We start from the raw sequence: 25,818 nt of genomic DNA, 5'->3' as shown, positions 1-25,818 counted from the left end.
AGAAGCTCAGCAGCAGTGCTAAGAAATGCTGATGTTAAAGAGTCTGACTACTGAGTGGAAAAAGGACCTCCCAAAGCACTCCTTCTTGTACTGTGGGTGCAGCAGTCTCTGGCTGAAGGAGCTACCTAAAGTTCCAACTGTCCTGAGGGGTTCTTGATGTTTGCCCAGTCTTTTTTTGTCCCTCTGTGACTCTGCCACACGAGCAGACCACATTGTAAAAGACTGAAGATTCAACCATAGTGTCATAAAAGGTCCTGGGTAGTGTCCTGCACCCCCCAAACTTTGGCCCTTCTTCTACAGGACATTAAAGTTGTCCCACCACTCCAGTTTATTAGTCAGATGAACACCAGGTATTTATATCTATCCATCTTATCTGACCTTCTGAGCACTAGACTGATGATCTAAAGGTCTGTGGTTTGATCCTGGGTTTCGGCATATTGTTGATCCCTTTAAAAACTGTAAGATGAACGATTGCCACTATATTAAGAAATTCACATTGTTCCTTAAATTTTTGAAAAAACAACAATAGTGATGAACCTTTACCAATTCTACTTACTTATAATCAGTCCTCTGCCCATTTTACAAAGGGACCACAGAGAGCATCCTGAGCAAATGCATCACTGTCTGGTTTGGGAACTGCACCATCTCAGATCGCAAGACCCTGCAGCAGATAGTGAGGACAGCTGAGAAGATCAATGTCTCCCTACATTCCATCACAAACATTTACACCACATGTTGCATCCGCAAAGCCAACAGCATTGTGGATGACCACCCACCCCTGACACACACTCTTCTCCCTCCTTCCGTCTGGGAAAAGGTACCAGAGCATTTGGGCCCACACAAACAGACTATGTAACAGTTTCTTCCCTCAAGCCATTAGACTCTTGAACTTGCTGAAACTGGACCAAACATACACAAATAGACACACTCACCCACAACCACAATAATATCATAACCTATACTCATAACCTGTCGGCCCTTTGCACACATCTTTGCATCTTTTGCACACATTATGCTGCTAATCAGTCAAATGTTTACAGCCATCCTAACTTATTAGTCAGGGCTGGTCTTCTGAGTAATGTCTTATTGTTGGTGTATTGTCTCCAACGTGTTTTGCACTGTCTATATTGTATTGTTTGTCTTTGCCCTGTCTCTCGTTCTTGCACTGTTGGCACTGTTGTCTCCACTGTCTGCACCGTTTGCACTGTTTGTTCTGTTTGCACTGTCTGCATAAGCTTGCACATACACACTTTATGCTCAGTCCCTTGTATTGTACTTAGTACTATGTGTTTATGTAGCTCCATGGTCCTGGAAGAACGCCCTATCACCTCATTATGCATTGCACTGCTATATGTGTTTGAAATAACAATAAAAAACCTCTTTGAATTTGAGTTACCACTGACAATGGAATTATCACTGAGACAGCACAGTTAGATAGATAGATAGATAGATAGATCTATCTCATCCGAGTAGCTTCTTCAGTTCTCAAGAAGCTACTCGGATGAGTGGTGAAACGTCTTCTCAAAAAACTCTACAAGTCCAGTTGCCTTTTTTGAACCTTTGTTGGATACAAGATATTTATAGGTCTGCACGACCTCCACCTCCTCCGCTCCTAACAGAACTGGTCTGGGGTTGGGTCTGTCCCTCCCAAAGTCAATGACCTGTTCCTTGGTCTTTGAGGTGTTGAGCTGCAGGTTGTTCGTGTGGCACCAGACAACAAAATCCCTCACCAGGCACCTGTACTCCTCCTCTTCGTCGTCTCTGATACACCCCATGATGGCCGTGTCATCTGCGAACTTCTGAATGTGACACGTTATTAGCTAGCCTAGATGAATGGGAAAAGTCTTGATGTCAGCTGAATGGAAATTCAAACTCATATTGTTCATCATAGTTGCCAGTAGAGCTGCTAGAGCCCTGGAGACCTCTCTTAAACAAGATTAGCAGTTCTACATGATTACTCAGAATATAGGTTTTTATTTCTAAAGCTGAAGCAGTGCTACTGTTAATTGCATCCTTGTCAGTCGAGCAGCAATTCAGCAGTATTAGTTTTTATTATTATTATTTATAGTATTAAGTATGACGATGCATATAATCTCCACCTTTCTACATTTATAATTTACTATATGTTTGTGTTTTGTTATTTCTCAGGTCCTGTGCAACAAGGCGTGTCCTACGTGTGACGTCAGCCCTCACCGACAGCTTGTTTTGGAGGAAGTGAGCAGAGCTCGGCTAGTGGCTAGCACTTAGCTTGGCAGGAAAAGCCAGCGTCAACGGGAACTGGACGAAACAGACTAATTTATCAAATTGTTACGTGGGCAGTGGTTGTATTGATATCGACAAGAAGGGTTAGATGAGAGTCAGCCTGTCAAAAATAGCATCGCTGTCGAAGCTCTAAACGTGTTGTTTTGTTACGGCAGTCATTTAGGAGCTGTTAGCCTGTTAGCTAGCCTGCGCGTTAGCTAGCGCTTTCAACCGAGGCAGAGGAAAAGTCCAGTTTTGATTTTTTTTTTTTTTTTTACCCCAGGATCGTCGCTCAGGTTAGTTGGTGTTGACTTACGTTTTTGGTTTTAGATTTAATATATCTAAGCAGTGTAGCTGTCGTGATATATTTGCTAATGAACCTTGCATAGCTAACGAAATGTTAGCTCAAAATAAGAAGTGTCACTGATGTGGTAGCTAATTGTTAACCGGTGGACGCTCTGAAAAACGGCTTGATTTGATTGTGTTGAAACGATTTTGTATTTCCAGTCTTTTTTTTGTTGTTGTTGCATTTTCTCATCCAGCAAGTTGGCTTTTGATCTCTAAATGGCATGCTTGTTGTTCCTTGCTAACCTTTTGCAGGTACCTTTTAAGTGATTTGGACCGTTAGGTAAATGTAGAAACACGGGTTTCTGTTCTAGTCTTTTAAGCAATCACAGTCATGGACAATTTGATCTACGGATTAAGCCGGTGGGTAGGTAGGTGTAGCGAGTACAGCTACGGCATTTGCTGGGCTAATCATGCTTGCCCAGTCATGGTTCCGTTTGTCCTGTGTTTTAAAACCATGTGATCAATCCCTGACACAGTGTCATGGGGTAAAGATTATGAGAGCCGCACCGATAGCGGTATGCTAGTTTAGCCTGAAGCCGTGGCTTCTTCTCCACAAAATAGACTGCCCGTGAGAGGTTTGTGATTGGAGTCTGTAACTTCTTTCAGCGACGCTCTCCATAAAGACTGATTATTTATAAAGCCCATCAGTAATAGAGTTTGGACTTTGGTCGTTACAGCTGTATGAGGAGGTTATTATTGTCGTGCACACTCGGCCAAAGTCAAAAATGCTTCGTGATGTCCTGAGCAAGCGCAGAGATGAGGGTGTTTGAGCAATGGATAAAAGTACAAAAACAATCTGCACTTCAGAGTCTTTCATTAGCTGCATAGTGGCTGCAGAGCTTTTCATTAGTGAACTGCATTATAGCAGATCACACAATAATGGCAGCGTTTTACTTGAAGAGGAAGAATGGAAGATGACAGTTATAATGAATGCTCCCAGTTCCCCAAATTTAACAAACCAGATGTTGAAGCTGCTTTTTAGTAATTTTACTAGATATTCATATTCATGTGTAACACCTGCAGGTTCGTTTGACAGATATATTTCTTAGATGACTTAATGCACATTCCCATGAGAGTGGTGACTTGGGAATGAAACCGTATGGTTTATTTTTGTTTGAATCATTATGATATAAATATCACAAAATCAGTGCTTTACTGTGGTATTTCAATGACCTCCGAAATGCATTGTTCAACCAATTCTGAGGAAAAAACAGTGAATTGTTACAAGAATTGTATTTACAGTGTTGTGGTACAATGCAGTGCAGCATTGTTTATCTCACTAGTCTTCTTAGTGAAGTATATGGAAGCCAAGCATGGGAGACATTGTACTTGGCCCTATTTTCTTCCCATGTCTTCGGGAGTTTTGTTCCTCACTCTAATTTAGTTTTTTTTGTCTTCACAGCTGTGGCACTATGACGTCAAGGAAGAAAGTACTACTCAAAGTCATCATCCTCGGAGACTCTGGGTTGGTATAGCTGAGTACTTGGCTTAACACAAAAGGGATCTGATTAATGGTTCACTAATAAAAAGACAGCAGCTGACGAGGGAGCATTTTTCAGCTTAACTAATCACTTCATCATGGTGACTTTCTGTTTAATATCATCCTGTAATCTTTTTTTTTTTCTTCTAGAGTTGGGAAAACCTCATTGATGAATCAGTATGTGAATAAGAAGTTCAGCAACCAGTACAAAGCCACAATAGGTGCTGATTTCCTGACGAAAGAAGTCATGGTGGATGACAGACTTGTCACAATGCAGGTACTGATGAAACAATGCTCACACGAGTGCTGTATTAACTTATTTATCTTTGATACACGATTGTCGTATCTTAAACAAACAGACCAGACTGATGTTGAATAAAATGATTTGAACCTCTACAGAAGACTTATTGCAAGTCCTTGAATGGTTCAACAGTGAGAAACTTTCGTAAAATTTGTGCATACACAATGATAACGAGTATATTGAGCCTGTCAATGCATTTACATTCATATCCTACTACTGTAATCACCAGGTTACTTCAGTGAAGTATTACTTTGGTTGATCTTTTTTTCACATAAATTTCAGCACAAGTGCAACAAAACTCAACCAGCATCAAAACAAAAAAGAGTGATCATGTTTGGAACCATTATAAAGTCTCCTGTACGATGCCAGTCATAACTCCTGAGTTAATAACAAATATCTAAAAGTAATTTGGGAGACCTGGTTAATTTAAACCACATAAACATTAACGTCAAAATATATATAACCCTTCATGTGCAGTGATTCAAGTATTTTGTCTTCCTTAAGATTTACTTACTTCGCCTTTGTTTGTCTGTAACTCAGATTTGGGACACAGCAGGTCAAGAAAGGTTCCAGTCTTTAGGCGTAGCATTCTATCGTGGAGCGGACTGCTGTGTCCTGGTGTTTGACGTGACTGCACCCAACACCTTCAAGACCCTAGACAGCTGGAGGGACGAGTTCTTGATCCAGGCCAGCCCACGAGACCCAGAGAATTTTCCCTTTGTGGTGCTGGGCAACAAGATCGACTTGGAGAACAGACAGGTAGAGGGAGATGATTTGAGTTTGCCAAGCGTGTCATTTGTCAGATGAAATGCTTTGATTATTTTTCTTTTCATCTATTTCAGATAAAAGTCAGTGAACACCATTTATCTATTACAGTAATGTCAACTCCTTTGTGTTTCAGGTAACAACCAAACGAGCACAGGCTTGGTGTCAGAGCAAGAACAACATCCCATATTTTGAAACCAGCGCCAAGGAGGCAATCAATGTGGAGCAGGCCTTCCAGACTATTGCACGCAATGCTCTCAAACAGGTAATGGTAGGCAAGAGAGAATAACTGGCAGGCGGTATTTTTAAACATGTGTTTCTGTTAAAGCGGAGACATGTAGAACCGGGCACTCACTCCGTGAATTGTCTCTATTTCAGGAGACCGAAGTGGAGTTGTACAACGAGTTCCCTGAGCCAATAAAGCTGGACAGGAACGAGCGAGCCAAGCCATCAGCTGAGACCTGCAGCTGCTGAGGACTCTGAAGATCTTCAGGGGGTTGTCATTGCCCTCACTTCCCTGTCTTGCCTTGTCTATATATCCTCTTTCCCATGACCCACTGTGTTATTCCCTAATGCCCGACATACAAGCAGCATCCCACTCATAGAGTATACTACTACACACACAAACATGCTGCAGTCGTGTCCTTATGTATACAAAACACACATTTTCTATAAAATATGAGTCTCCAAGCCCAAAGAACACTTTAAGGAAACATTGTGGCATTTACTTGTATGATGCTTATTACTTCTCAGTGTTTCCCCTTGTACTCTTTCACAGCAGTGGTGGTTTGGGCTACTCTTGTTTTTGGTTACCTGTGTATCGCTGCTTTCACACCCAGTTTTTGTTCCAACGGCTTTTATTTGGAGACAATAAGTGGTAAATCAGTGCATTACTTCAATACATATTTGTGTTCATGATTTAAATTAGGCAAACTAATGTATTTTTTTTTTTTTAATCAAATTTACAGTGGCAGTGGTGGTCGCCTCCTTGCTTTCCTAGCCCACCACTGCTGCAGGAAGAGGAAACACTGCTCCCCTTATTTTACTCATTTGTGTTGTGGCTTAAATAAGTTTCACTCTCAAACACTTGTTACCATGGTTTCACTTTACCTCATATAAACCTTTAAAAAAAAAAAAAAGTGATACTTAAACAGAGGGTCATGTGTGTAGATGCACGTGTAGATCACATTAATGTGCTGCCTGCTGATTCTTGGTAATTGGCATGGAATTGAGAAGTCCATCAGACAAGTGTGCAGTTTTTTTTTTTCTTGCACTTTTTCTGTCATCCTCAGTAACTGAAGACTTGTGGAGACATCTCATTTTGGAGCAACAATAAATGTAGTTGTAGCTCAGGTTGAGGATGTCATGCGAATACAGACTCAGTTTCTTGATGTAAGTGCTGTTCCTGCATTGCTGAAATGAAGGTTTGTCTTGTAATCTCTTATTCTCGATACAACATTTGACATGGGAACGAATCAATCTACCTGATAGTTCTGGAGAGATTATTCTCACATATAAACATCATTCATAACTGAGTACTATTAGCTAGTACATTTCTTATTACTGTCAACTATTGCAAGACTTTGTATATTTGCAGACCTTTCAATCATTGTGCAGAGGAGGCATTGTGTTGTAAATCTCCATATCTGACTTCGCCAGTTGCTCGTGTTGGCAAACAATTAAGTGCTTGACATTCTTTTAACCGATCAGATCTTTACCTGTCTGTTCGTATTCTGTTAAAACTTCGAAATGCTTTATAGATTATGAGATAGCATACATACTGTAACTCTGAAAGACGAAAAAAATGTGTGTGTGGGGGTATCAGCATTCGTCATTATTATATTAGTATGATAAATGCATAGCATCTACATTGTTTCAAAATGTCTTTGCGTTTCAAATAATAAGGGTAATAAAAATCTTGAATAAAGCATACAGTGTTAATGACATTTATTGAGAAATTTGAAGTATTTTACATTTAACATCAGAATATACGTTTTTTTTGTAATACTTGTCAAGATAGTAAAGCAGAATAACAATAAGGCCTTTCATTCACTGCACAGTTTTCAGTTCATGTATTCACTTGGTTCTTGGCTTCTTATTGGTTCCCTGCAGCCACTGCTTCAGTCCTCCTACAGGCTTGGGCTGAATCTTGTCTTGTTGCTCTTCTTTACGGTCACACATGTCAGAATTCTTCCTCTTTAAAGGGGAACTGCTTGTCAGCCAGCTCTTCATCATCTTACTGCTTGCTGTGGGCTTGGGCTCCTAAAAGTCAAGGGTCAAATTTTTCAGCGGAAAGTCTGACTACAGCAAGTAAAATACCTTATTAAATGATCTAATACCTTTTTGCTGTTGAGATCCACTGGCTGGAGGCACTTAGGAGAGTTGTTGCGTGTGTTGTTGACTAACGTAGACACAGGGTGTAAAGTCAAAATGTTTTTTGACTGAAGCAGCTTCAGAGCATCTAGAGACTTCACTTTTCCAAAATCAAGCCATCGCCTCACTTCTTCCTCTCCATCCAGGACTGCTGGCATCCTAAAATACAATCAAAAGGTAATTTACGATTCGAACACAACTGGGAAAGAAAGCATGTTCCTCATCATAAATACTTACCTGTGATGGATGCTCTGTAGATTGGGGGAAGCATTCACAGTGATAATGCTGTATGTGTAAAGAGGTTCTCCACCACCGGGTGGTGTCCAGCAATCAAACACTCCAGCCATTGTCAGCAACCTCCATCCAGTCCACTCATCTGGTGCCTCTTCTCCCTAGGTAACACACAACAAAGAAAATTGGCACATTTCATGAAAAAGTGATACTTTGTTGTTATGGTTACGATTTTTTCCTAACATCAAAACATCATAGGTTTATATGTAGTATGACATTTTGAATGCCAGAGAGACACCTGTTGAACACATGGACATTTTTGACTTGCTTCATCTGCCACACAGGAAATTCTCAGCAAGTACAATTTCCGTTTAAAGCTGCATTCTCTCCACTTCTCTTTGAGATGAAAGAAATCTTCATGGCGCTTATAGCGTTCCAGAAAACCCAATACAAACCTCTGTCAAACCAGGGGAGGCTGCTGCAGGGTGCACTGTCTTTGATTTCTTCTTTTTGCAAGCTGAGGTTGTGGGCTCATCCTGATCCTCTTTTTTCTCCTGGCAGGGCCCCTGAGTCTGAGGGAAGTAGATGAAGAAAGGCTGCTTCTCTTTTTCCACCTTCTGCCACTCATAAAAACCATCAGCCAGGATGACACAGCGCTGCCCTTTTATGAAGGGATCCTTTAGGGAAATACAAACAAACTGATAAGACACTTCCGTGTGCAGAAACCCAGAACGAAGAGCTAGACATAAAGCACAGGAAAGGTAATACAACTGCACGCACCTTGTACGACTTCTTCTCCAATATATTCTCACTGCGGCAGTTGCTGGTACTGTACTGCATCTTGCTGGGGTCATTCTCCTTGAACCAAGAAGGTACCAGACCCCAACGCATGGAAGTCAACACACGCTCATCCACAGGAGCATTCTGAAGGCACACACAAGGGATGGACACAGCAACATGAGCATTTATATTAAATAATGTTTCTAAACGTACAACCCAATATTTTCGAGGCTTACTGTGTTTTCATTTATTTGGGACTGTAACAGAATTGCTTCCGAAAATAACATGGTTTTAGTTGTCACTGGATATATTATGTCAGTGCTAAAGGTCACTGAAGATAGACTTACAAACATTTTCGCTATACAAGTAGAGTGGATTTTCAAACCAGGGTTAGGTATTTATTGCAGGTTATAGAAGATTATATTCTGCACCTACAGTTTTTGGTTTGGCGCCTTTCACTCGCATTCACGCATGGAAGGACACACTTGAACGCAGTTTGAAGGTAAGTAGAGTAAAACACAGGTGCGGTGTTGGCTTGCTAGCTGTAGTTACCTTGTCCAAATGCCTCTGTGACAGCAAGACCGGATTCATGGAATGGGGGTTCTTGTTGTAAGAAGGTTGGTATTTATCTGCGTCTCCATCCTTCCAGCGGGGCTGTCTCCACTTCCCCCCTCGGTTCCTGTACGAGCAGGCTCGGCTCACCTCGTCCGGAGCAAGTGTGCAAGCAGTCCTTCCACACATTTTATCTTTCCCGCAACCTGAGAGAGAGAGACACAGACTGTGTGTTATGAAACCCCGTCTTCCGCATTAGCGTGCAAGCTTGACTTACAAAACAATTCATGTTGACCCCATTTAGAAACACTGCTAGACTTACCAGTATTCTAGTGTTGTTGTGTATATCTAAAAGTCGCACAACTGTACTTATTGTACGTACAGTTTGTGTGCAGCTATGTCTTGTGTTTTTAATGCAGTCGTGCAGCAGGGACTTGCCTGGGCAGGAGCCGTGGTCGCGACGGCGCATGGACCGTGACGTGCCGCCGCCCCCTTCCTCTGTGTGGTGGAGCCAAGATGGCGGCAGAACCGAGAGTATTCAAAACACAAGCAAAATACCTAACATCTGATTCAGCCATTCTACAGTTTAATATATAATATAACATTATTTATATTAGGTCTTATCTTTAATACGCCACTGAATGTAACAATACCACAATGCTCAATTAAGGTCGCTCAAAAATGATTAAGTACTGCAAAATAGGCATAATCTAAAATAATAAAATGTATGAAATGTTGCATTCCATCTACGTTTGGCGTCAACCTCCAACGGCCGTTGTTTTTTAACACTGACAGAATAAATATGGGAACAGGAATTATCTGTTGTATTGTATTAATAGTTCAAGACCAAAGCCATCGTCGTGTAGAAAATTCGACGTTTTGAAGCTTTTAATATTTAGCCACAAATAACGACGGTAAGACACTCATTAGCTCGTTGGTGTTACCGGCTATCCAGCTGTTGCCACGGCAACCGTAAACAGGTATACGCATCGTGAGTTCCTCCGGTGAAACTCAACCGGCACCGATCGTTACACAGCTGTGGACCTCGGCAGGTGAGGGGAACATACACGATGCTTGATATTTAGCTTACTGTGACCTTTAGCGTCTTAATGGAGGAGCTGGCGACGGTTTGGTGGAGTTTATCAATGAGAGGGCTATGTGGTTTCTTTTGAACAATCAGTGATGGTAAAGTCACAGTTTCTTGTAACCTGTGGTGACTTCTTAACAGAACTATAACAACAGGTTTTAATCTGGTTCTGGGCTCCTGTTCAACAGGTAACTGAAGGAAAGTATCACACCCTGCCTGGGGTGTTAGGTACAAAGCTAACAGGTGTAGCCAAGCTGTCTCTTGCAAAGCAACTTGACCCACGTCATAGCCTTCTGCAATACAAGACCAGTAGTCAGAGATACTTGAAACATTCAGCTGTTTACAGAGTTTTTACCATTGTCTTATAATTGAGCATGTCTTTACAGGGTATATTTGTCTCCCCATAAATGCTAATGTCCTCTACAGCAGTTTGTGTCTAACCAAACCATGAGACTAAAGGAAATGTCCTCCTGAAGTATGAGCGCCGATGTCAGCAGGGAGACCACCAGGTCTGGACAGTCTGTTCAGGGCCAGGAAGGACACCAGAATACTACTGGAGTCTTTGCAACATGTCCAGATGGAGGTGAGAGGCATGAAGCTGCAAAGGAAACACTGTGCCTGTCTGTATTTCCTGACACCAGTCAAACTAATCTGAAAATCTGCTCCATCACAATGATTCTCGACACATTTAGAACAATCTCCCACTCCCACACTGGTGTCGGTAACATAGTCATTAATGTAACATTTTAACATCTGTCAAACACCACTTTAATGACTTTATTGTCAAAAAAAATGACTGTTTACTTGTTGTTACTCGCTGCTGAGGGACAATTTTTTTTTTTGAACTGAAACTTGAAAGGCCACAGGTGTACGACTTCACACCTCCAGACGACTTGGCCTTTGCCTTCATAGACATGGATTACACTGAATTAATCATGCGGTCACACTCAGGACAGATGGCCAAATGTTTGAACACAAAGGCATGTATTAAAGTTTCATGAATTTGCTCTTTATGGCTCCATGCTGCAAATGTCAAGCCTGATGCCTCTGGTTATATTGTGTCTGTGATTACTGTGGCGTACCCACCACTTTTACATATTCAGTTGTACATCGTACTCAAAGGTTTTTTATATATATACGTATATATATATATATTACAAGAAACTGCATCCACACATCTTGCTTGCCCCCATTAATGTAATGCTTTTAATGATAGAACCATTACATGACATTGTATTTACACGAGTCTTTACTAATATAATGCATGACCACAATCCTGCTGTTGCTGTTACTGCAGGAGTAACCAGAGGTACATTAAAGGTCAAGCAATGCAGCCTAGACAAAGCCAAAATCCCGCAAACCAGTATGTGTGCCCTGCAATGCAGATACTGCATGAGTCATTGAGTGTTGTCTTCTGCTCATACTTTATATGAACAGCATGAACATTATCATCTCTATTGAGCTTAATAGACAACTAACAGTACACTACAAATTTTGTGTGTGTTTGTCATATTACTCACGTTGTAGTGACTGAAATCTGTTCTAACATTATTGGGCCTCCTGATCTGGACAAAATGCCTCAAGTCCTAATAATGTAAAGGATCACATATTAAGACAAAAAAATGTTTTACGGTTAGGGTAGATTAAAGTTATTTTAAGAAATTAAGTCAGTATATCTTCTGTGAGTGAAACATGACTGTGGGTTTGTATGTCAGCTACACGTGCCGAGCTCAGACATTGCCGTGGTTTGGTCAGCCTACCTGTTCTTAACCCAGACAGAATCAGGACAGCCAAGGCATTTGCAGATAAAGCTGTCAAGGTGAGCTTATGTTGCTGGATATATTGAAATCATTTATGTAGTCACATAAATGTATGATTGCCTCTAGAAGGACTCTATCATTTGTGTGTTTGCTGTCTGTCCTCACAGATGCGTAAGGTATTCTCTGTCCAGGGTCCTTACCCTGTCATCAGGGCAGCACTGAGGGCGAGAGGTTGGGTTGAGCGACGTAGGTACTCCTCTAAACAACCGCTACACCATGGTCAGACCAGTGACAGCAGAGCCAGCTCAAATGATGCTGATGACAGCAATGATGATGACGGTGAGCTAGAAGCAAGGCCGATTCAGAAGTAATATTCTTGTTATTACTGACTGTGGCTGTGATCTGTTTATAACCCTACGTCTTAATAAAGTTGGTCATTCTTCTCAGACACCTCAGACGATGCTGAAAAAGAGCAGGACCCTCACAGACTACATGATATCATGGTAAAAACAAAAACAGCTTTTATTGTTTTTATGTTGTAAGCCAGCTTGAGGCTGAGACAAATAGATTTAAGGTTAGTAAAAGCAAAACTTTCAATCCCATAGTCTCGCATGGTGCGGAATGAAATGGTTTATTTCTACTGGACAAGCCGTAGAGAAGCCATCAACATTAACAACTTGCAGAAAGAACAGATCACCAATCATTTCACAAGGGCAGGCAGCTTCACCACCAAGGTATATTTATAAAGTATGTTTTTATTACTTTCTTACAGTCAAAGGTGTCTCCTATCATTACTTCTGTTTTTTTCTGACAGGTGGGATTGTGCGTGAACCTGAGAAACCTGCACTGGTTTGATTCAGCCGACCCAGATACCTTCTTTCCCCGCTGTTACAGACTAGGAGCACAGGATGAGAAGCATGCATTCATTGGTCAGATCTGATTTTACTTCTCTTGAAATGCAATCTTTGGATTTCTCTGGATATCTGGATCTGGGAAGGGAAATAGAAGGGAAAAGATCTTTGTACTGGAAGCTGTTTGGCTTCAATTTGTGGTCAGAGTAGCACTGACCAATCATATTTAAATGGGTTTTGGTTTTATGCAGTTGGTAAGGAGAGTAAAAGAGGCAGAATGTCCAGTCTTACCCTGTCAACAAACCTTCTTCTTTACACATAGACTGATTTCTGTCTCCATCCTCTGTGTAGAGGACTACAGGAGGACAGCCTGCATCAGTCTTCTGAAGTACATCGTGGAGAAGGATCAGGGTGTTCATAGAGAGGAAACAAGCCACATCATTAAGACTGTTCGAAGTATGGCCACCTTTCAAATCACTTTGCATTAGTGTATCAGTGTGGCATTGTACAAACAACTAGCAATTAGGTTGTTTTTTTTTCCATATACAAACAGGTCAGAGGAAACAAAGCAAATGGCGGTCTAGACCGGTGGTCCTTCCTCAAATGATCAGCATCGCACTCAAAGTGTGCCAGGATTTCCTTGAGAGTCGGGAGCACAGTGACATAGACATAAGCTTGGAGACACCGCAAACACTTAAAGAAGAGGAGTGGACAGAGTTTATTGACAGTTACTACCTTGTTGTTCAGTGAGTGTGCATCAGTATGGGTGTGAGAGAACCAACGGGGTCTTTGGTGACTTACTACAGTGCCACACTTTCTGCTTTCATGCTCAGCGGTGGAGCAGAGATTGGGAGCAGCGAGCATTTTGTGTCCCGCTGCAGGGCCATGCTGCAGAGACTGCGGGAGGTCAGTCCACAGCTGGACATAGAGGGCATGCACAACATCTGGATCATCAAACCTGGAGCAATGTCCAGAGGCAGAGGTGAGAATTCAGACACACTCAGACAGTTCACATGATAGCTCACCAAGTTCTGGCTGACTGGCTCCACCTGACTTATAGGCATCAAATGCTTCAAGCGTCTAGATCAGATCCTCAGGCTGGTGGACAGTGATCCAACCCTTATAAAGGAAAGCAAGTGGGTGGTGCAGAAGTACCTGGAGCGCCCCTTGCTGGTCCATGGCACCAAGTTTGATGTGCGTCAGTGGTTTCTGGTCACTGATTGGAACCCTCTGACTGTGTGGTTTTACAAAAAATGCTACTTGCGTTTTGCCACTCAGCCTTACTCGCTGGACACACTGGACAGGTAAGACATCAGTATTACTAAACACATGGTGGGAACTGACAGGCAAAAAGCAGATATGAAACCAGACTGATATAGAAAAACGAGAAGTGAGAGACGGAAAAATTTTGTTTTGCATGTCTTTTTTGGCGGGAGATTTGATTTCACATCTGTATGTGATCTGCTGTTAGGTTTCTCCTTTGGGTATATTTAAATCTCTGTGTGTTTGCTGTAATTAGCTGCTGCCCCAACAAACCTCAAGTCAACTCAAGAAACTCACACCATATAAAAGTTGTAGATGAAAAACATCAGTGCTTTACAATTGACCGTATGACAAACTATATCAAAGTGGGAGAAAGACAAAGAAGAATAGAGCAGGGAAAATGAAGAATTAAGAGTTTTGTTAGCAGAGATGAAGTTGTTGTTTTTTACTAGGCTCTAACTCAGGAGTTGTGCATTGGCCAGCTGCTGTATATGAAAATAATAGGCTCTTATGGCTTTGTAACATACAGTAGATAAGTTTTCATTATCTATCTACTGTTCTGACTATAACAGAGAAGGTAAACAGGGAATAAGCAAACAATTGACCGTAGAATTCACCCACCATTCATAATTAATTTAAATGAAGAAGAACACGATGAGCCATATACTTTTCAGGATTAGATTTTGAATAAATATGTCTAAACTTACTCTAGTCCTAACCACTCAACCTGCTCCTGAGTGCTGAAATCTAATGTTCACAATCATCATTGTCACACACACTATAGCAGTATTAGAGCATCCTGGTGGCCTAAAGGTTAGGGCAGGGACTAGGAAGCACATCCTCAGTTTGCAACTAACTAAAAACATTAAATTATGCTGAGTAAAGCTGAGTGAATATTTAAAGAGAACTGTAAATTTCTGTGTCATTACATTCTAAATATTTTACTTTGGAGGTATCAACCAACAAGGTCACTGTCCACTTTTTTTTTAATCAAATTTTCATCCTTTTGATTCTTTCAGCTCAGTTCACTTGTGTAATAACTCAATCCAGAAGCACTTCAGGCCCTCCCAACAACGCCATCGAGCCATACCAGCAGACAACATGTGGTCGGATGACCAGTTTAGGACCTTTCTGTCCAGCCAGGGACAGGAAGCTCAGTGGGAGACTGTTATAGTCCCAGAAATGAAGAAGACTGTGATCCACGCATTACAGACATCACAGGATCTGATGGAGTCACGCAAAAACACATTTGAACTGTATGGCGCTGATTTTATGTTTGGTAGGATGGTCTCTATGTATATGCCTTATAGTCTATGTTAAAAGCTGTAAAACTATATTTATAAGTAGATAACACATTTAAATAACATTTTGTATTTTAAATATTTTCTGTGTACCTGATCTTATTTTTCTATGTTTGTTTCTCAGGTCGAGATCTTCATCCATGGTTGATAGAAATTAATGCTAGTCCCACGATGGCCCCCTCCACCCCTGTGACAGCCCGTCTCTGTTCTGCTGTGCAGGAGGACACATTACGAGTCGTCCTCGATCGTAGAGTTGATCGCACCGCAAACACCGGAGACTTCCAGCTCATATATAGGCAGGTAAGGAACACTTGTCCCTCCTCTTTACATAATAATGTACATTAAAAGCATCAGAATACTGAGGGCAATACAATACTTTACATGTAATTTTTCATCTCTAGACAGCAGTAGAAGTCCCCCAGTATGTAGGAGTCAACCTGCTTGTTGAGGGATTCGCAATGAAAGGCCCCTGCCCACTGCCACCACTGAGGTCCTCCAACTGTTCCGCACCAAAACACAGAGGCCTTGTCGAAAAGAAGGATCCTGAAGAAAAAAAAGTAAAGCCACTGCCCAAGATGTCTTTGAAGAATGCAGAGACTCAGCATAAAAACACCAGCAATGGGGTTCTTCCTCTTCCTCCTGACCTGCCTGGGCTTGTGCCCACTCAAACATTCACATTATATCTGCCAATGAGTGTGCACAAGTCAATCCACACACCTGTTAGTGACCAGTCACACGCTGTGCTTTTGTGGAAGAGGAGAGCAGAGTTATCGAAGGTGCGCTCTGAGAAAGTAACTGCACCGCAGAGAAGGTCTTCTTTGCCTCTGCAGTCACCCGTCCCTCAAGCCTAAAAAACATTAAAATGGAGGGTTGTTCACCAATGAACTGACGCACGTCTTTTTGCAGGCTATCTTGATCTACCTCATAATAAAACCACAATTAAGCCATGCTGTTTGTTTTTACTTTCTCAAAAGGCCAAACCAGTAATACTCATCAGTAGCTCCACTACACATTCACGGTGAAGTGTGTGGACGACTCAGAATAAATGTAAAACTTTCTGAGTTCTGAAGTCAAAAAGCCAGTCACACTTAGATGAGTGCTGAACTGATTGAATGTGAATATTCACAGACTACACAGGATACTTTTTACAGTCTGTTTTTACAGTCCCAATCAATTACCTAATATTTTTTCTCAGACTTTGAGTGTCTGTACTGAACCTGATAAAGAGATGCAGCATGTAATGAGGTGGGTTTGTATGGGGAGTATATAGCACAGGGAAAGACAAGGAGGGCAAACACTTCAGTGCAAAATTGTAAACTAATCTAAAAACTAAAATTTTATTATTAGAATTTTCACAGTGAAAACATCATCATGAACCAACGATGTGGAGAGAAACCAAGTAAGTCTCTACAGTATGGGCTAATATGCTAATTTGTACATTTTTGCTTATACTATTTTTATTTTTTTTTACTAGATTTTATTTTATTTAATCTTTCTTTTATCTGTGGTTCTTAAGAGTGTTTTTTTTTTTAATGTACAACTAAGCTACTGCGACCAAGCAATTTCCCTTGTGGATGAATAAAGTTTATCTAAGTCTACCCACTGTGAGAGTTCTGGAGCCAAGCGTCAACAGCACACAACGAACACCAGGTGGCGGTAACACCAAGACAAAAAAAGGTAACGGCACATTTCCACGCGAAGAAGAGACGATACAGGAGAACAGCAGAGTCGTCCTGCCATCTGTAAAACCCTCCTAAGAAATGGCGGCGTCCGTGTGCCGAGTCGGAAGCACTGTGGGTCGAGCCCTCGCCAAAAGCCGCAGTGTAAGTGTATGTTTAAATGCTAGACAGGGTGACTGTGTAATATGAAACATGTACGCGCCATGCCGGCACAGTTATTGTGTTTGTTACAACGCTAAACTGATGGACCGCTTGCTAAGTTCTGTAGCTAACTTGCTAGCTAGCTTCGCTTTACAGAAACGTAAGGGGTTAGCTCACCGGTTAGCATTAGTTAGCTAGCAGTGAACGCAAGGTCAATTGTCAGATGAAGCAAGCATGTCTTATACCAACCACGTAACGTGTGACGTCCACTTTATACATGCATTGGCAAGATGAGCTGGTCGCCGTTTCAGTCGTCTTTAGACATTAATAAGATCAAAAGCTTTGACATTTAGTATTTGTCCTCACTTGCCCTCAAAGCTCCCTGGCTAGCAGCGTTAGCATGTTGACTTTGGAAAGACAGATGCTGACAGTGTCAATCCTATGCTGCTGTTAAACTTCCTGATATGTTTGATTGTTAAATAAGTTCATCTGGATCGTTTCGAAATAACCTGAAAATTGGAGAGTGACAGTAAAGTTAGATGATGTTTGAAATGGTGCTGAGCAATGTCTGCTTTTTCACACTCGCCTTTTGTAAACATCAGTCGTGTTTTCCGATTTTGTATCGGTCCCAAATCATTGTGTTCAGTTTGGTTTAATTTGGTCTTCTCATCTGAATGTTATCGTCAGAACAGAAAAGGCTCCACAGTGACACCTCTTTGCTGTAAAGTGCAGTGAATTGACAACTTGAACTGACTTTATATTGTCTTCTGGTTTAGTCTGGTTTTAGTGGCCACCCATAAGTTTAGGTGTTGATGTCTTGTGCCAGGAGTTGCATGTGATTGGACCAACAGCAGTAGGTATAAGGCACCGAGTACAGTCTGGCCCACATACAGAGCCGAGACATATACAGTAGTCACTTACTGCATTTAGCTTCTTCTCTGTAGTCCCTGAGACCAATTTCAGTGAGTAAAAAAGAGACGGTCCATGTTTTTTATTGAGGCACAGTAATAAATGACATAACTGTTTTTTAGATTTATTGCTAATTATTAGATAAACCAACGGTATAAACAGAACATCTACAACTTTTCATAAGTCTTTTTTATTATGTTGTTTAATATGAAAGTGGTTCTTAAGAGTTAAGTGTGAATGTAAGGTAATTTATTGATTACTCTTATTGTATCTTTGCATCTGCATCCCTCTAGCCCATCCTGCTGTCTTTGAGGCGTGGACAGGCATCAGTCAGCTATGCCCAGAGCCTGTTGGGAGCCCCGGAAACCCGTCTTACTGCCCTCGACAATGGTTTGAGGGTTGCTTCTGAGGACACCGGACATCCTACATGCACTGTAAGGACACATTAAATGCCTGATAGTCTTTTTTTTAAACATGTATTAACAGAAGGTTGTTAAAATGATAGATATATCATTCGTATGTACTTAAGCATATCTCCAATGTATCGCTTCTGTGTCACAGGTTGGACTGTGGATCAGTGCAGGAAGTCGCTATGAGACTGACAAGAACAACGGAGCCGGCTTTTTTCTGGACCATATGGCTTTCAAGGTAGACCTCTTTTTTTTTTTTTTTGTCAATTTAAGATTTTTTTCCAATGATGCCAAATGTTTACATTACGTATATCAATTTTCCCCCTTCAGGGAACCAAAAAATTCAGTCAAACAGCTCTGGAGCAGCAGGTGGAGTCAATGGGTGGTCATCTGAGCTCCTACACCTCCCGGGAGCATACTGCATACTATATGAAAACCCTGGCCAAGGACCTGCCTCAAGGTGAGAAGACTTGCTGAGAAGTAAACTGATTACTTTCTAGTCTCAGTGATAATCAAATTTAAAAGATATCCTACAAGTTATTTTGTAGTAACATGTTAACCCATTTATTCTCTATTACAGAATCCTAGTTACTCTGCCCTTTACTGTGTGGGACATGGCTACAGTTGTCAGTTTCTTAGCACAAAGTGTGTTCTCTTAGTTTTAAAGAATAATTTATCTTTGGTGGTTCCCAGCTGTGGAGCTGCTGTCAGACATTGTGCAGAGCTGCTCGCTGAACGAGGCGGAGATCGAGCAGCAGAGGGCTGTGGTGCTGCGAGAGCTGGAGGAAGTTGAAGGAAACCTGCAAGAAGTCTGCCTGGACCTGCTGCATGCCACCGCCTTCCAGGGCACTTCCCTGGGACAGAGTGTGCTGGGCACTTCCAGCAGAGCCAGGTGTGACAACTCACACACTTTGTGCATTTTAATAAGTAATTGTTTTAGAACTCAATCAACATGTAGTTGAAATAGTTGTCACAAATTATACATGTTTGTCTAAATTAATGCTGATCGCCGTGTTGAATGCTCCCAGGACTCTGACCCGCCAGGACTTAATGGATTACATCAACAGCCACTACAAAGCCACTCGCATCGTTCTGGCAGCAGCTGGAGGTGAGTCCTCTTCTTGCTAACGCACATTATTAGGAGGATCAGGTAGTCTGTGGATTTCTGCTTTTCCTGGAATGGCTCTGTGTTTACCTCATGTTCCTCCTCTACAGGTGTGAACCATGAGGAGTTGGTTGGTTTGGCCAAATCAAACTTGAGTGGAGTGTCTTTCGAATACGAAGGAGATGCCGTCCCTGTGTTGCCACCCTGCCGGTTTACTGGCAGTGAGGTGCGATGTAATAGGTTTTACACATAATAAACACAAATGTGTTCAATTTAACTTGGATTTGCAGGAAGGTTGAAGCCAAAGTTTAATGGAATGGACTAGATGTTGGTATAAGATATAAAATAAAATTTTAAACAGCTAACCAGATCATCTTAAAATAAATTAAAGTCTGTTTTACAGTGAGTGTCTCGTACATTAGGTGAGGTAAGTAATTCACTCACTGTAAGTAGTGTTGTTGATCTGTTCCTTATCTATCTCTGCTCAGGTCCGCATGCGTGACGATGGGTTGCCTCTGGCACACATTGCAATCGCTGTGGAGGGTCCAAGTGCTGCCAGCCCAGACGTTGTGCCCCTCTTGGTGGCAAACTCCATCATCGGCAGCTATGACCTGGCTTGTGGTGGTGGAAAGGTTGGTAAAATGATCTCTCTGGCTGTGTTTTTGTTTGTGCCTCTTAGAAAAGACCACAACTATGAAACCCTAACAGTAATATGTTCAAAATAAAATAATTGCAGAACTTCAGCAAAGTCCCCTTTTAAGCTTTGCCCACTCGAGGCTGTTAATGTCTTGAGTGGCCATTATGGAGGGGTAGAACATGGTCCTCTCTGAAAACCTGGGTCAGGGGTCTCACCCCTGTCTCTGGACCTTTCGGGAGGAACACAAACTGAAATGACTCTGAATGATGCAGAAATGTTGTTTTATTTATGTAGTATGCATTCTGGGGCATAATATCAGCTCTAAATGTTGAAATGTTTAGTTTATACTTAACACTTGAATACTTAAACGATACATGCTGCTCTGTCATCTTTGCTAGCAGCCCCATGTGAGCAGGGTTCTGCTCAAGGTTTCTTTGTGGTAAAAGGAAGTTTTTCCTTGCCACTGTAGAGCTCACTCTGAAGGTTTCTGCTCTTGGTTTTGTAAAGCATTTGAGAAACTGGTGATTGTTCTAGGTATATGAATAAAACTGAACTGAATTTGTATCAGGTTAAAAGGACGTATTTTTAGTCAAACACTGGAAAACAAGTCTATTCATTCCTCCCACATGCAGCACCTGAGCAGCACCCAGGCTCGCCTGTCAGCGGAAAACAAACTGTGTCACAGCTTCCAGACCTTCCTCTCCTCCTACAGCGACACTGGCCTGCTGGGCATTCACTTTGTGACTGACAAGCACAACATCGACGACATGATGTACTTGTCCCAGAATTCCTGGTCAGTAATGATTTCCGGACAGAGAGGGGTACACAGAAATGTAGTTGAGATGACATGAATGAAAAATGTTAATGTCTGTTTTCTTTGTTCACAGGATGAACCTGTGCACCACAGTGACGGAGAGTGATGTAGCCAGAGGCAGGAACGCTCTGAAGGCCAGCCTGGTCAGACAGCTCAATGGTGTGTAATGTGTTTATTGTGCGTCTCTGCAAACACAAATACACAAAACTCAGGAATCATAAATCTACACACTTTGCTAATCTTCCAGGAACAACTCCAACTTGTGATGAAATCGGAAGAAACATCCTGAACTACGGGCGGCGTATTCCTCTGGCTGAGTGGGATGCTCGGATCGATGTAAGCTGACTTTCTTTTAATGTCCTAAAAGTCTTCTAGTCTGTCTCCGGGATCAGAGTTCTGATTTCCTCTACATCTCTCCGTTCAGGCCGTGACCCCTAAGATGGTGCGTGACGTCTGCTCCAAGTACATCTACGATAAGTGTCCCGCTGTGGCAGGTGTCGGTGAGTTCTGCTGTGCTTTCAGTCCTTTTACAGCATGTTCAAGGAACATACCGTAATGATTTTCTCTAACATGATCCTCCGGCTTTTCTCCACCAGGTCCCATCGAGCAGTTGCCTGACTACAACAGAATCCGCAGTGCCATGTACTGGCTCAGGTTTTAAAAGAATATGTTGCGTTGCTCCAGGAGTGTCCCACATTTGCTCTTCGTCATCAAACTTGCATCACTGCCCTCCTGTCATCGATGCAAGACTGAACACCTGAGCATTGTCCATGTTGGTGTAACGGCACTGGCAGCCATGCATCCTCTCTCCTCTCCTTATTTTATCCCACACATTCATTTGTCTTAGTTAGCCGTGAGCAGGGCTGCCATTCTCCACAGGGTCCTGAAATTACACTCTGGTTACACAATGATTGTACTGCACAGGTACTCATCTCCTGCTATTAACTTGATGGGGGGGCAGAGAGGACAGACTTAAATATTAAATCATCATCTTTGTGGCATGATACAGCCAGTACCGAATATAACTAGTATGGAGCAAGAGTATATTTATAATTTCTGTAACATTTGTTTCTCCTCACAGTTGTACATAAGAAGCTGTCATTCTGACAAAAATAAAAAAACAGTAAAAGTTTTGTCTGGTGTTTTATCCCATTCATACATTGCATGCTGCTTTTCAAAAGACTAGTACCCCACGTTTTGTTTTTGTTTTTAAATCAAAGTTAAAACACTTTCTTTAGAATTTTACAAGTTTATTGAAAAGTAATTGTCAAAAGTAAAAAAATGGCTTTATTAGTTTCCATTCTAACTGCAAGTAACACTCAGCTGGTTACTGTTGTTTCTTTTTACTGACACTCAGGTGTTTTTTATTTTGAGGCACGATTGGTCACTGCACAATAAAATGTCTGAAATGTATTAATCCCCAATTCGAAATTTAGTTGCTACAGCAGCAGGGAAAGGGTGCAAACATACGCGTTAGATACAGGAAAAATAGAAAAAGATTAAAAAATAAATAAAACAAGTAAATTTGTGGGTACAAAAAGTAGAAATTAAGTGAAACCCAACAATAGTGCACCCTTGGATTGTTGCACGTCTTCATGACACTATTGCCTCCATATTTAAATCCTCATTAAAGAGTTTCTGTGCAGTAGTTTTAGCTTTTTGTGAAAACGGGCACATTGATGAGGTGAGGTGATATTTTGGGTTAATCATCGAGGTACAAAGTGTATGTAGGGCATCTACTCATATTTTGCCACAGTGAAAATGTCTTATCACGATTTGATTTAGTCCTCTAGTGGGCTGTCCCTGCTATCAGTATTCTTTTGTCTTACAGGTCTTTCTTTAAAACTTAAATGAAACATGAATAGGCCAAACAGTTGTGTTGATCTCAGTTTTTATTGCTAAGTCTCCCTCCCCACTTGAGTGGTGAAGGAGGACTTGCTCTGACGTGCGTTTTCCGTTGAAACACAGAGATAACATTTTTAAATTAATGCGTTGTCCTGTCATGTTGTATCTTTGACAGTTACTCTGGTGGTACAATTCAGGGCATCTCTGTTTGCAGCTGTATTAGATCTGTGTAACTGGATAACTTGGACAGCTCTTAATCCCGAGGCCCTGAAGGATATTATAACCATGCTCTGCTCGTAATGTGCATATCATTAGTCAGATGAGGACAAGTCCCTTGATGGGCCGCACTGGAGGTGACTCAGGATACGAGGTAGGCTTGTTCTTAGTCCCACTCCTGGGCCTCGTCTTCATCGTCTTGCTCCGCAGGGCTTTCTGTACTTGCTGCTCTGTCCAAACTCTCAAGACTTCCTGCCTCTGTGTTCTGGAAATGGACCCATTTACTCATACAATATGTTCCTTTAAGGGCTGTCATCGTTCCCAGCAGGATGTTTTGGGGTTTTTTTTACCCAAAAAGCATGCTAAGCTGTCACACAAGAACATACACAAATCTGTCATGCATAAAATCAGATCTAAGAAGTTATAACAAATCAATAAAAAGAACCAATAATAATTAATAGATCCGACGACACCCAGGGAACCAGTTTCTTTATTCTGCTTTGTCTAAAGTGAGGACAGTGGTTGTGGCTCCCAACTAAATCTGCCTGTAGAATTTAAATAACTATCACAGTGAAGACGAATGATCATCATCTAGGATAAAGTTAGGAATTCATTTGTCTCCCTTAATACTTGTTTGATTCTGACGTAGTGGGTTTGTTTTAGGGGAGGAGGGAGGAGGGAAGAACTGAGAGTTTGGACAGAGGCTGTTAGGCCCAGGAGGGAGACTTAAGAACAAGCCTACTTCGCATCCTGAATCACCTCCAGTGCAGCCCATCAAGGGACTTGTCCTCATCTGACTAATGTCTGTAGCCCGGCTGGCTGATGAGAACATTTATTAAAACTGGTTTACTAAAACGTCTAACCAAAGTATTGAGTGTGTGCAAGATATTTTTGACTTGAGAGCTCAACTTTACCTGAGACTGTCCCATTGGAATAACGATGAGAAGCCATTTTTCTTTCTTTGACCTTGTTACTTATTCAAAGATGCTCTTTTACTGAAATTGTTGTGCTGTGTTTGAGACCAGCTGGATGATGTTGGATGATCATGAGACAGAGACACAGTCCAGTAACTGAAGGGTATCAAGTCCAATGCCTCTGTGTCTTTGTGTCTTGTATGCTCATAGCATGAATGCTTTTAAAACTGTATGAGCACATTCAGTCATATTAGACCTGACAGGAATCACAACAAACACCAAAAAGAGTCTGTCATAATAATCTAGCAGAAAAACAGCCGTATCTGTGATAATATTATTGACGCTGTCTGTTCTTAACATGCCAAATGCTTGTATGCACTCAGTCTACATGGTTCTTTGAGTTAGGGGACATGTACTAGTATCTGTCTTACATAACATTTTTAAAGGAAACAGGGTTGGGTTGTGCTTTGACTCCTAGCTATCCAATTCATCATAAGGATGCTATTGTGATTACCACTGTGTTATTTTTAGAAAATGAAAGACGGCAATCTGTGCAGAGGAAGTGAGATGAAATGAGGGGTGGGCAAGATCTAAAAGACAAACAGAGTGGGGAAGGGGCAGCGTCACGGTGAAGTGGACGAGTTGCTGACTGCCAGGTCCACTTGAACATTTGACTGCGTGGCACAAAGGTTGCTCCTCCAGCAGCTGAAGAAGAAGAAGAAGAAGCCGAGAGACAGAAGACACAGGACATTTGAGAGTCAGAGACAAGAGATCACTGCCAGAGCTGCTCACTCCAGAACAGAGGAAGTGCCTTTTTGCCAAGTTACCAGCGGTCTCTTGAGGGAGGTGACACTGAGTAAGTACTGATTATGACGGTGAACCCTTAAAAATAGGGAAAACCATTTCATCTGTTCACAAGTCAGAAAATATTACTTAATATAGCTGGACAAAATAACAGACGCTTTAAATGACAAGTGACAAAATCCTGTTTTAAGTCTTTAAAATATATATATATATATTTTTAATTTAGTATCAGCTGTTTATTTTAGTGTGTGTTTAAAATTTGTAAAGCTATCTGTATTTATTTTGTTTGTTATGATATTTGCAATCATAATTATAAAGTACATGTGTCTAGTTTGTTGTTTTTAAATGTGCTTTTGAAATTTGATTAAATTCTCTTGAGAAAACTATAAGCTGTACAGTATTTCTACATAATTTTCTGTCTAAAATATAAAGAATCTTTTTCCAAATGCTATTCTGTGCATCAGCTGTGAATACCTAAGTGTTAGATTAATGTTAGGATGTTGTTAGTGATGGATATTGTTTTGGGGGGATTTTTGTAAAGAAGAGCGTTCCTGTTACATGCCATCACTGACCGAAGCCTTGCAGTGTCACAGTTGTGTAATATAGTTTCTGTCTCTGCAGACAGTGCTGACCATGAGAAGTGTGCGTGTGTGCTTCTGCCTGGCTCTGCTGCTGCCTTGGTGTGTGGAGAGCCAGAGGAGCTTTCCAGCTCTTGCCAAACTCGATGAAGACACGCGGAGGGACATGCTGGCTGTTGACATCTTGAACCGCAGCGGCGTCTTGAACTCACTGCTCCAGTCAGAGCATCACCTGGTGCTCAGGCGAGCACGAGCCCAGCGTCCTGCCTCCCAGGTGCCAAAGAGAGCTCAGCAGGGCTCCCGGTTTGCCCTGTCCCTTGATGTTCCCACCAGCATCCTCAGTGTCCTCATAGACCTGGCCAAGAACCAGGACATGAGGACCAAGGCGGCAGCCAATGCGGAACTGATGGCACGAATAGGCAAGAGGAAATGA

General features: G+C 41.7%; 5 protein-coding genes across 5 annotated transcripts; 4 read left to right on the top strand and 1 right to left on the bottom strand.

Moving 5' to 3' along the window:
- Window positions 1–2,214: 2,214 nt before the first annotated feature.
- On the top strand, window positions 2,215–7,042 carry rab7a (RAB7a, member RAS oncogene family). Its single transcript, XM_084542320.1, has 6 exons — window positions 2,215–2,537; window positions 3,992–4,054; window positions 4,220–4,346; window positions 4,911–5,129; window positions 5,272–5,400; window positions 5,514–7,042. Exons 2-6 carry the CDS (start codon window positions 4,002–4,004, stop codon window positions 5,607–5,609), a joined length of 624 nt encoding a protein of 207 aa, XP_084398446.1. The 5' UTR covers window positions 2,215–2,537; window positions 3,992–4,001; the 3' UTR covers window positions 5,610–7,042.
- A 25-nt stretch (window positions 7,043–7,067) lies between these two features.
- Window positions 7,068–9,630, bottom strand: hmces (5-hydroxymethylcytosine binding, ES cell specific). Its single transcript, XM_084542317.1, has 7 exons — window positions 9,394–9,630; window positions 9,072–9,277; window positions 8,520–8,663; window positions 8,195–8,416; window positions 7,746–7,900; window positions 7,475–7,667; window positions 7,068–7,397 (listed from the first exon to the last, which is right to left on the bottom strand). Exons 2-7 carry the CDS (start codon window positions 9,258–9,260, stop codon window positions 7,212–7,214), a joined length of 1,089 nt encoding a protein of 362 aa, XP_084398443.1. The 5' UTR covers window positions 9,261–9,277; window positions 9,394–9,630; the 3' UTR covers window positions 7,068–7,211.
- Window positions 9,631–10,105: 475 nt separating this feature from the next.
- On the top strand, window positions 10,106–16,541 carry LOC311486444 (tubulin monoglycylase TTLL3-like). Its single transcript, XM_084542299.1, has 13 exons — window positions 10,106–10,741; window positions 11,874–11,977; window positions 12,086–12,272; window positions 12,366–12,421; window positions 12,524–12,652; window positions 12,733–12,847; window positions 13,121–13,225; window positions 13,323–13,515; window positions 13,603–13,751; window positions 13,830–14,073; window positions 15,052–15,311; window positions 15,458–15,633; window positions 15,735–16,541. Exons 1-13 carry the CDS (start codon window positions 10,636–10,638, stop codon window positions 16,182–16,184), a joined length of 2,274 nt encoding a protein of 757 aa, XP_084398425.1. The 5' UTR covers window positions 10,106–10,635; the 3' UTR covers window positions 16,185–16,541.
- A 477-nt stretch (window positions 16,542–17,018) lies between these two features.
- On the top strand, window positions 17,019–22,160 carry uqcrc1 (ubiquinol-cytochrome c reductase core protein 1). The gene is made up of 13 exons (XM_084542309.1): window positions 17,019–17,156; window positions 18,356–18,496; window positions 18,624–18,710; window positions 18,803–18,932; window positions 19,166–19,364; window positions 19,501–19,580; window positions 19,688–19,803; window positions 20,066–20,209; window positions 20,847–21,007; window positions 21,102–21,187; window positions 21,276–21,364; window positions 21,453–21,528; window positions 21,625–22,160. Exons 1-13 carry the CDS (start codon window positions 17,094–17,096, stop codon window positions 21,687–21,689), a joined length of 1,437 nt encoding a protein of 478 aa, XP_084398435.1. The 5' UTR covers window positions 17,019–17,093; the 3' UTR covers window positions 21,690–22,160.
- Window positions 22,161–25,440: 3,280 nt separating this feature from the next.
- LOC311486461 (urocortin-3-like) lies at window positions 25,441–25,818 on the top strand (the record flags this gene model as incomplete). Its single annotated transcript, XM_084542323.1, has 1 exon — window positions 25,441–25,818. The coding sequence occupies one exon, from the start codon at window positions 25,441–25,443 to the stop codon at window positions 25,816–25,818; it is 378 nt and encodes a 125-aa protein (XP_084398449.1).

The sequence above is a fragment of the Chelon labrosus genome (assembly GCF_963514085.1).
Source record: "Chelon labrosus genome assembly, chromosome: 4".
Taxonomy (NCBI): Eukaryota; Metazoa; Chordata; class Actinopteri; order Mugiliformes; family Mugilidae; genus Chelon; species Chelon labrosus.
The sequence above is the reverse complement of the archived record's forward strand: the minus strand, read 5'-3'. Positions and strand labels throughout refer to the sequence as shown.